The sequence below is a fragment of the Vanacampus margaritifer genome, chromosome 16 (assembly GCF_051991255.1).
Source record: "Vanacampus margaritifer isolate UIUO_Vmar chromosome 16, RoL_Vmar_1.0, whole genome shotgun sequence".
Taxonomy (NCBI): Eukaryota; Metazoa; Chordata; class Actinopteri; order Syngnathiformes; family Syngnathidae; genus Vanacampus; species Vanacampus margaritifer.
In genome coordinates this window covers 10485058-10496431 of record NC_135447.1, presented here as the reverse complement: position 1 = coordinate 10496431, position 11374 = coordinate 10485058, and the positions used below count along the sequence as shown (strand labels likewise).

Below are 11374 nucleotides of genomic sequence, written 5' to 3'. Positions count from 1 at the left end.
TTCTCGTGTGTTATCTGAGCCACTTGTGACACTGCAGCTGTTTGAGTGTGGGCCGTGCTTCAGGTTCCGCGGTCAGACTCTTCCGCAGGAAATCCCGACATTCTTGGTACAACAAACGTGAAGAGAACGATCAAGCACTTGAGAATTTAAAATCCATCAATCAGTTTTCTCTCCCGCTTCTCCTTACTGACAAGGACAATTTAGAGTCTTCAATTAACCTAATATTTATATTTTGGTGTAGTCTAAGGAAACCTGAGTGCCGGTCAGAGCCCGGATTTGAAGTTAAAGATGTATTTTTCACAAATTGAAAAACACTTTTATGGCAATAATCCCTGTAAATTGTCCATAAAAATAATATTTGAACAATAAATGAGGGAACTTTTTTTTTTTTTTTGCTTTTTCAAAATTTTATTAAATTGATTATTTACTGTATTACTTTAAGTGCTACGAAATTAAATGTATAGTATAATATTAGTTATAATTATTATATATTTATTAATTTAAAGAGATATTTTGTTCATTTTTTGTTTTTATTTTTATTAATTTGTTGAGGTTCTTTTTTTTTTATTTTTTTTTTTTTAATTGAATTATTTATTTAATTGGCAATTATCCCTGTAAATTGTCCAGAAAATTGCGTTTGAGCACTAAATTAAATCTTTTCAAAAGCTTATATTTTGTAAATCTCTGCTTTTTATTATTTTTTTTTTTTTTACAAATCAGTTAAATAGATACGTTACCATATTATTTTAAGTGCTACTAAATTCAAGAAATATATAGTATGCTAAGTATAGTATTAGTAACCCTTTTTAAAAATTAAATAGATTTTTTAAAATTCTATTTGTTTATATTTTTTAATTAAATATATGTATAGTATATGTTTCTGGCAGAGGAGTGTTTTAGTCTTTTTAGATATTTGTTTTACATTAAATAGGTATCTTTATCATTTGTTAAAAATAATTTCATTCATAGAATTCCGACATAAAATTGAGATTCTTTTAAGTTCCTTACCGTCTGAGAACTTGTTGCTGATTTTGATCTCCTCCTTGAGGAACCCTTCTGTTTGAAAGTCCACTTGGTTGTGGAGGATTTCAAAGAGCACCGCCCCGATCTGCCAGACTGTGGTGGGGCCCGCCCGGTACCAGTGGTGGCGGAGCCACTCGGGCGGCTCTAGAGAAGGAGTTCCTGGAACGCCCGGTGTACGGTCAAAAAAAGGCGGCTATTTAAAAGTAGGTCACAGTCTGAAGTCTTACCGAAAAAGAGTCTGTAGAGAGATTTTTGGGTGGTGAAGCAGCTGAGTCCAAAGTCGATGATGCGAATGTGAAGGCCGTCAGTGGTGCTCTCGATCAGGATGTTTTCAGTCTTGATGTCACGGTGGAAGATGCACTTGTCCTGAAGTTTTTCAGCCACGTCCAGCAACTGTTTTAATATAACCTGTGAAATAAACACCATGAACCGACTGTTCATCCTGTAAAACTGTCTGTCTGTCCATCCATCTAGCTGCCGTTTGTCTGTTTTTACCAAGCATCTCTCTGCCCGTCCTCCCATCTTGTGGCTAGTCTAAGTACTGACACAAGTACTCAGTCTGTTTATCGGTATGTACTGACCGGCGGGCGAAAAGTCTGATTTTCTGTCTGTCTTTAGGTCAGTCTGTCCTGTGACTGTCTACCAGTAATTCCATCTCCATCCGTCTGTATTTTCCATTTGTCTTTTGTCAATCTGTACAAAATTTCCAATCGATGCCCATCTATTTGTCTGTCCATCTGTACTGACATTTGTCTCTGTCCTTTTATACCTGTCCATCCATCTGCATTCGGTCAGTCTACCTGTACAGCTATTTGCCTGTACGTCCGTCTATCTGATCGATTTGTCCGTCCTTTTGTCCGTTTGCCTATACGTCTTGATCAGTTCATTTTTCTATTTGAGATTTTTTTCCCCCAGTACATCAGATATCTGTCTGTAGATCTTTCTTTCTGCACGATTGTCTGTCCTTCCACCTATCAGTCAGTCTATTCATCAATATGTCCTTCTGTCTGCTTGTCCCAATTTTACAGTCATGCTAGTCCTGAGTTGATGTTTGTGGTCAACGGCCGGTATTTGCATAGACCCCCTCCAGCCTACCTTAGCCTCCATCTCGTCAAGACTTCCTCCTCTCTTGTTAATGTATTCGGTGAGGTCCTCAGCGGGAACGGGTCGCTCCATCACCAGAATCAGCTTCTGGCCCAAGTCGTACCAGTCCAGCAGGGTGACGTAAGGTGAGCGCCCCTTAGGCAAGTCTTTGTCAAGCTTCTTCATGACCGCCACCTCCAAGGACATGTTGATCCTGTCCTTATGCCTCTGAAACGTCAAGACGCAAGGCGAGTAACCACATTGTTACAGATAACGCCGTCCGCAAAGTTGTCCCGTCTGTTACCTGTAGACTTAAATTGTTGTCTTTTGGAATGTGCTTGATGGCCACCTACAAAGTACAAACGCGGGTCAACGCAGCCTCAACTATACGAGCTGGCACTGTTGAAAGCAGCGTTGTTTTGCATGTATGGACTGTAAATACTCACTGGGAAATTGTCTACTTTGCGGTAGCCGGCAAAGACGGAGCCGCAGCCTCCTTCAGCTAGCAGTGTCTCCTGCACGTATTTGAGCTCGAGTTGAGCTGAACAGCAACACAAAGAGATATCTTTGCTTGAGGTCACTTAGGTTAGGGGGATTGCCTTTCTGTCTATCGATCCATTATCTGCTTAATCATTTGACCATCTCTTGTCATTATGTCCACTCGTCAGTCTATCTGTCCTCCATATTTAGTATGTCCATCTGTCTTTTTATCATCTTTGCTCCTCTGTCTAATCATGTTTACCAATTCATCTGTCCACCAGAGACCGCATTTCTGTCTGTCTCAGTGACCTCATTACGTCCATTTGCCAACCTGTCTGAACTGTCAGTTCTTGCATGTCCTCATAATCTGTCCATTTATCTCGGTCGGTTTATCAGTTTTGTTATCAGTCCATTTGATTAGCTGCCGGTCTTGCTCTTGCCGTCTTGTTTTCTGTCCAAAATTCTGTCCTGTCTTGTCTCCGTTTCCGTTCATACCATCTGTCCATTATTTTAATTCTGCTTTTCAATTCATTTACTGCCAATGACGGCTATGAACGTCAAAAATTAATTTCAACTATTTTTATTAGTTTAACACTTGTTTCCACTTTTGTTAACAAGAATATGAAAACCTAGAATTTTTTTTATTGTACATTTAGAACAGATATGAAATGTGTGATTAATCGCGAGTTAACTAGTGAAGTCATGAGATTAATTACGATTAAAAACTTTAATCGCCTGATGCCCCAAATTTTTAATAATATTTTCTTTCCTTTTTTTTTTAAAATTCATTCACTGCCGTTGACGGCTATAAACGTCAAAAATGTATTTGAACTATTTCTATTAGTTTAACTTTTTTTTCCCACTCTTGTTAACAAGAATATCAAAACCTAGAATTTTTTAATTGTACATTTAGAACAGATCGCGATTTAACTAGTGAAGTCATGCGATTAATTAAAAAAAAATTGTTAAATAACCGCCTCTTGCCTCTAATTTTTAATAATGTTTTTTTTTTTAATGAATTTATGGCAGTAAATGAGTTAATCTACTATCGTTTTACTGCCTGGACTATCTTGTGTTTACGGGTTTTTATCTTAAAATGAAACATTTACACCAACCCCAACAAACTCCTGAGACGTCATCGTCGCTGGGTTTCTTCTTCTTCGGGTGGACGCTCGGTTCCTCGCCATCCTCCCGGAAGCCTCCCGCTTCTGCATCCACTCCCGCTTCTGCATCCACTCCCGCTTCTGCATCCACTTGAGTACTTTGCAGGCTTGCTAACAAGATAACCACATACTGTAACGTTATTGCCACTTTTCAAATGTTCTGTAGGGGCAGTTTATCTGCACGGTCAAGAGTTGGAACCCACCGATATCGGCAGATCTGCGTGAAGGCTCCTTGTCCTCGGTAAGGTCACAACCTTTCCTTTTTTTCCTGGCTGGGGTCGTCGTAGCACCCTCCTCCACTTTCCTCTTGGCCCTTGTGACCTGAGCATCTGTCTCAGAGCTGCCAGAAGGTTCACATGGGAACATCTGGCCCGCCGGAAGACAGCGTGTCTTGTCGGGACTGGACCTTATTTTGATACCACTGGTCCCATTGTGAGCCTTTGGGGCCTGTCGGCTTTCCCGTGGGCTGCAATGTGTTGGTACTTTGAACACAATGTTCAGTTCAGTTGGAATTTTTCTTGTTTATTTATACAAATACTCATTGGCCACTTTATTAGGTGGACCCTCAGCATCTCATTGAACCAAAAGAAGTGTCACTGTCATTTGTGAGTAAATTTAGATGAGAGAATTTGTTCAGTATCGTACTTTTGAATGACTTTGATTTGATTGTGGCATTTTTCTGTCATGTGCTTTGGGTCAATAAAGTTTGGGAACACTGTTAAGGGGTAGGCTAAGTTCATACACCCTGAAAACTGTTGGGTCAAATGTAACCCAATTTTGTTAAAAAATTGGACCGACCCACTACTTGGGTCAATTTGACTCAACTTTCTGGATTGTTATTTGCGGGTTGGTCCAATTTTTTTTTTAACAATATTGGGTTATTGTTGAGCCAGCAGTTGGTTGATTGATTTTGTTAAGGCTTTTCCACAAAACGACCCAGAAAGTTGGGTCAAATTGACCCAAGTAGCGGGTCGGTCCAACTTTTGACCAAAATTGGATTCTTTTGACCCAGCAGTTTTAAGAATGTACATCTTTTCATGTTTAAACTGTCACACGAGTATCAGGGACAGCAGTTACTTACCTTTTGTCATTAGCTTCTTCAATTTTGCAAACAAAGCCCAATGGTGGCAAAAATGAATAGCCAAACAAATGCATGTTTTTTTAATATGCATACAGCAAAAACAACCATCAACATTATTTTTTGGGCAAGTGACGCTGCAAGGGGGCCGGGGTGGCGGGTTAACTTGCAACTCGCACACCCTCCCCGCCCCTCAGCCAGAGATATTGGCTGCTCGCACATGCGCATCTGACATCCCGCGTGGGCACATGCAATCTTTAGTTGAGTGACGTGAGGGGGCACGGGAGGCTTTGTCGTTGAGTTCCGGCCGCGGTTTGCACGCCTTTCGAACGCCGACTTTGCAAGGGCGACGTGCGTCCAAGTGACGCTGCGAAGTGACGTCATCATTACCGTCGCATAACTTGTTAAATTACATAACGCGCCATTGTTTCTGTCTCTAATGCAGAGCTCACTGTATTAACCCGCGAATATAAAATATATTTATCTCATTAAGTAAATGTTTAATTGATGGTACATTTAAAAAAATAAAAACATAGAGGGGGTGACGTCATCTCCCGTAGTGGGGGCGCGGCAAGCGGAGCCGGAAAGTCAAGATGAAGATGATGATGATGATGGTAGAGCCTGACTCCAAAGTCAGAATAAGTCCATGGATTCTATTTCTGTCCTGTCTGGATTTCTTCCACACAGGTTAGTTATATTTTAATTGTGCATTTAAAGTTGAAACTTACCACAAAAAAGTTTTATGCTACTTTTATATAGGAAATTAATGGAGGACACTATGAGAATAAAATATATATAGTATACAGGGTGTTCCATGAGTAAACATAAGTTTAACTTTCAACTTAGTTTTTACACATCTATCTTGGTAAAATGTGTGTAAAGTGTCGGTCTTAATGCAACATAATGTGCCAAATAGGACAAAAACAGAATTCAGAATCTGTTACGTTAATTGCAAAACAGCACAATATATTAATCATAAGCTGAAAAGGTTGGTAAGTAATAGGATAATATAGTTAACATAGAATACTCACTTTCACACATTTCATAAAGATTGAAAACACACAATTACAATATTTGAACAATTGACTGACTAGAATGCCTGCCTTGTTGTCTTTATCGTTTTAAATTTCATTTTTAAGATGCTTCATGGTCAAATGTCTTATTTGAAAAATTTGGGGGACAAAAATGTCACTGATGTTAAGCTGCATCAGAATCAGCCCACTTTTAAGTTTCACTTAACTGTATGTGTGCGCTAGTCTATCCACCTTTGTGTGACATTAGCTTTTCTTGAGAGGACATTATTTCTACCACACTTGTGTGTGTGCGTGTCCGTCCGGCCCTCACTCACTGTCCAACCATTGTTGCAAGCTGCATGGTCACTGAGCGTGTGTGTTTTTCGAATCTAGCCGAGCCTGGCAGCTTTGCCTGCCAATATGGGAACAATGGCAACATTTGTTAGCGGATGCTGGCTTGTGCGTCCTACAGACTTTGACTTGAGGTTGCCATGGCGTTATGGAGCTGCTGGAGATCAATGCTAAAGCCTCAACTTTAAGTAGGCCCACATTTTCTTTTTAAGGAGAAATAGTGAACTTCCACCTTGTGGTTCGCTATTCATGAATTCACCGACTTCAGTGTTTTTCTGTGGTACCTATCCTCGGCTATTCGTTGAAAATGTCATTGATTTGCAGCTTTGTGTTCTTTGTGAACAGCCAAACAACATCTGTCTTATAGAAAAGTAGCAATTGGTGTCAAGGAAGTAAGTTGAAGTAAGACAGCAGATATTTCTTTGTTGTGGGGTAGACAACGAGTGACTACTAAGAAGCTCAAGCTAACAAATGACGTTTAGTTACTGCTAACAATTGTTTTTTTTTTTTTGTAAAGCAGGTCCACATACACCACAGTATGCATTTAAAAAAAATCTGATAACCTGTTGTCCATTTATTTTTTAAATCATTATCTTAAAATTACTTTAAATTATGTTGAAGTGTTTCGAGATCACAGTTTACGTTATAGAAAAGTAGATCTATTTTTGTAGCCACTTGACGCTCCTTAATTCACTTCCATAGGTCCTTGGCACCAAGTTGCCACAAGATGGCGGTAAAGGACTACTTTTGTCTAAGTAAACTCCTCAACTCACTTCAATGTTGTTCCTTGGCACCACGTTGCCACAAGATGGCGTTAAAGGACTACTTTTGTCTAAATAAACTCCTCAACTCACTTCAATGTTGTTCCTTGGCACCACGTTGCCACAAGATGGCGTTAAAGGACTACTTTTGTCTAAATAAACTCCTCAACTCCAATGTTGTTCCTTGGCACCAAGTTTCCACAAGATGGCGGCAAAGCACCATATTTGTCTAAATGAAGCCCTATATCTCACTTCAACATAGTTCTTTAGCGGTAAAATGCCACAAGATGGCAGCAAAGCACTACTTTTGTCTAAGTTGAAGTTCCTCAACTGACTCCAACATAGTTTCTTGGCACCAACTTGGCTCAAGATGGTGGAACAGCACTACTTATAGAAATAACTTAATGGAGCTCCTCAACTCACTTCAACATAATTCTTTGACAGCAAGATGGTGCCAAAGTAATATTTGTATTGCTTTGGCCTGAGCACACGTGATGATCACAGTGGTTGAAAATCATTGCTCTCGTCTTGAGACACACGTCTTTGTATACAAGTAATAAAAAGTTAGTTTACCCTTCAGTTTTTCACCATTCTCCGCAGGTGTGGTACTCGCAGTCAACATGACGCTCCCCAGCTCTCTCATCCAAGGCACGCTGGGAGGCGAGGCCCTCCTCTCCGTTCACTACATCAGCTTCAGCGCCGACCTGCCCGTCATCAAGTGGCAGCTGCGCCGGGAGAAGTCGGTCACCGTGGTGCAGTCCATCGGAACGGACATCGTGGGCACCCTGAGGCCTGAGTACCGGGACCGCATCCTGATTTTCCAGAATGGGTCCCTGCTCATGCATAACCTGAGATTTTCGGACGAGGGGACATACGACGTGGAGATCTCCATCACGGATGACACGTTCACGGGCGAGGGCAGCGTGGTGCTCACTGTGGATGGTAGGAAGGCCAATTTAAGGCTGCAGCTATCAAATAGCTTTTCTTCAACTGTGTAGCCCAGGGTTCCGCAACCTGCGGCTCTGGAGCCACATGTGGCTCTTTAGTCGCTCTCCTGTGGCTCCCTGTGGATCTCAAAAAAAATATTTGAAATTATTTTTGTACATATTTATTTTATTTTTTTTATAAAATATTATTTAAATTAATTAATGATTTTGATTTAAAAATAAATATTAATATTATATAAATTTTAAAATAATAAATAAATATTCAAAAAAGGCAGTCTAAATTTGTAAGTTATCAAAAAGAGACAAAAGGTAGATGAAAAAGGTTTTTTAAATAATAATAATACTATTAATAATAAATAAAAATGTCCAAAAAGGAAGAGGAGAGCGGAAAATTACCAAATTACCATACAATGTAAACAAAATTACCCCCACTACACACACACAAAAAAAGGCAGTTTTTTTTTAATGCAGGAAAGAAAATGTTCAAACAGTAACCATAAAATGACCAAAAACAAAAGAAGAAAGGCAAAAAAATTATCATAAAATTACTGTGGAATTGCCACAAAAAAGTTAGGAAAGTCTTAAAAAAATTTTTTTTTAAAAAAGCAGAAAAGAAAATGTTTGAAAAAAATAACATAAAATGTCCAAAAACAAAAGAAGAAACCCCAAAAATTTACCATAAAATGTCCACCAAATTGCCAAAAATGTCAGAAATTTATTAGCAAAAAAGGCAAAAAAAGTCATAAAATGTCCAAAAAATGAGAAAAAGAGGCAAAAAATTACCATGAAATTGCCCCAAAATTTAAAAGTTTGACAGCTAAGTATAAAAATGTATGAAAAACCAAGTCTGAAAAAGGAAGACGAAAGGTAGAAGAAAATGAAAGTATTGGATAACGCATATTTTCTGTTAAGTTAGCACATTAGTATAACACTGTTTCCTTCAGCACAATGTTCAAATGTTTTGCATCTCCAGACAGATTTTTTTTTGTCATTTACTTGGCTTAAAATTGCTCTTTTGACAGTAAAGGTTGCTGATCCGGTCAGCATTAGCCTGACCCCTGCTGTAGCCTACTGGGTATATAACTTGAAATCTCTTGGTCCTTTCCAGAGCCATTATCCAGCGCTTACATCCACACAGAGTCATCATCAGTGCTGGAGCGCAGCGAAAACGTGGTCCTCAACTGCTCTCACGACGCGGGCACTCGAGCCGCGTACAAGTGGCTGAAAGGCGGCGCAGAGCTGGGCAACGACAGCAGGCTGCAGCTGTCTCATGACCGCAAGCTCCTCACCATCACTCGTGTCACCATGGCGGACGACGACGTGTACGGCTGCGTGGTGGAAAATCCCATCAGCGCCGTCACCAGCCTGCCCATGAGATTGAGCGTCTACAGTGAGTAAAAACGATACTGGGTTTTTATCTTAAAATGGTGTCTTCACTTACACCAAACAAACATTTTGTAATGTGTATTTTAATAAGAAAAACAGCACTGTATGGTATTCTTTGTGAAACATAAATAAACAACATATTTGGATAGAATGTACAGGGTTAGACAGTTTGTGCATCATAACTTGATGCTTTTATTTTGCGGCACCTTCTGATGTGCACACCTTGTCCACCAGGGGGCAATATAATACATGCCTACAGTTTGTGCATACACGGAGAAGACGGTCACAATTGCTGAGGAAACTGCAGTAATTTTTTGCCGCTTTTCACGGGAATAAAGAATATCTCCTTGTGAATATTATGTATATCCGTTGTCTGCCAATAAAGACTTAGAACATCCTGACGAATAGTCAATGTAATCGATAAAATCAATTAATCTCCCGGCCCTACTGTTTTTGTATGTTAATAGAAAGAAGTTCTGTGTATATCATCCTCTCCACTGGTGGAATCTTCCTCCTTATCACCTTGGTAACCGTGTGCGCCTGCTGGACGCCATCCAAAAAGTAAGTTCATAAACAATCCAAAATGTTATTGAAATCAAATTGGCAATGTAAACATTTTCTGTTTGTTAGGCGGAAACGACCAACAAGAAAGGCTTTCTCCAGGTTTTATAACCAGCGCATGCCAACTCGTCATTCTGGTATGAAATTATAATGGGAAAATACACATATTTTATTTCATTTTGCCGATACAGATGTTAGATTTTTTGGTTGTGCTGTATGTATTTGTATGTCTCTTTTAGTAATAAATAGACTGTACCAGTAGATATTAAGTACTAGATCTTAAAGGTTGATTTGTGGAGAAAAGGTGGGATTCATACATTGTAGTGTTTTTATAAATTATTTGTACTGTACAGGAAAAGGAAATGACATACAGTAGTTTGGAATGGAACACAATGCAGCAAAGTTATCCTGTCTTTTTTGTTTACTTATTTACATTCTTACAATTAATCAAATTAAATGTGGATTTTTTATTTTTTTTAATATTTTTTTTAAACCACAGCTGATGCTCCAGAGGAGACACAATGCAATGGCAAGAACACGGTGACGTCACTTTACATCCTGCAGCAAAAGGTATGAAACAAAAAATGTCAAATGTTTATTTGGCTGCTTCCGAATTCAAGCGGTCCCATTTTTTTGCAGGATCTTTCCCCAGGAGACTCTTCTGTGAACAGCATCGGCTCTGCTTCAGAACCACCCAGCTACACCAACTACGTTGATTCTCTCACGCGGGCTACTGCCCACTCCAACCAACTTCAAGTATAGCTGAACGACAGAGGATGTGTTTGTTATTTTATGGTTATGCCATAAATTAGTCCTACTTCAGACACGTTCATCATTAAAATATTTATTATAGATTGCATCAATGTGTTTTATTTTTTATTTTTTACATATTGTACATACAGTTCATAGTGATTTCTTTCAATGTAATGTTTCTAGACATTTTTCTTGCAGATGGAAAAATACAGTGTAGGTATTTTTCGTAATACTGGTAGTATTCAAGTGTTTATGAAAATAGATGCAAGTTATATATTGTTCCGGAAAAAGGTTTTTATTTTATTTTTGAGTTTAAAGTCGTAGTATTACGAGAACAAAGTTGTTTATTTTCAAGAAAAAAGTTGATCAAACTTATAGTATTACGATAATAATAGAGTATTTTTTAGGAAAATAGTTGTATATTTTTTAGAATCACACCAGAGTTGTAATATATTATCAACTTACTTTAATAATATTACGACTTTGATCTCAAAGATATACAACTTATTTTCATAAGATTTTATATATATATATGATATATGTGTATATAATAACGACTTTTTTTTTCCTGGTGAGGATTGCCCTAATACTCCCTTGTAGTTAATAAACTGATGTTCAAATGCAAAAATACTGTTTATTTCATTCTTGTAATATTACATATAGAAAATGTATGACTTTTAGCTAAAGTTTACAACTTCATTCCCGTAATATTATGTCTTTTATGTCAAAAATATTCAATAACTTCCAAATATCAGACTTTGATCACGTTAATGTC

At 38.5% G+C, this 11374-nt stretch overlaps 2 protein-coding genes across 2 annotated transcripts; one reads left to right on the top strand and one right to left on the bottom strand.

Annotated features, from left to right (window-relative positions):
• Positions 1-10: 10 nt before the first annotated feature.
• LOC144036516 (serine/threonine-protein kinase pim-2-like) lies at positions 11-3779 on the bottom strand. The gene is made up of 6 exons (XM_077547218.1): positions 3702-3779; positions 2553-2647; positions 2119-2455; positions 1251-1431; positions 1009-1182; positions 11-102 (listed from the first exon to the last, which is right to left on the bottom strand). Exons 3-6 carry the CDS (start codon positions 2311-2313, stop codon positions 11-13), a joined length of 642 nt encoding a protein of 213 aa, XP_077403344.1. The 5' UTR covers positions 2314-2455; positions 2553-2647; positions 3702-3779.
• A 1212-nt stretch (positions 3780-4991) lies between these two features.
• Positions 4992-11187, top strand: LOC144036265 (hepatic and glial cell adhesion molecule-like). The gene is made up of 7 exons (XM_077546758.1): positions 4992-5514; positions 7553-7894; positions 9008-9289; positions 9753-9846; positions 9916-9983; positions 10346-10416; positions 10486-11187. The coding sequence occupies exons 1-7, from the start codon at positions 5421-5423 to the stop codon at positions 10606-10608; spliced, it is 1074 nt and encodes a 357-aa protein (XP_077402884.1). The 5' UTR covers positions 4992-5420; the 3' UTR covers positions 10609-11187.
• The last annotated feature ends 187 nt before the right edge of the window (positions 11188-11374 follow it).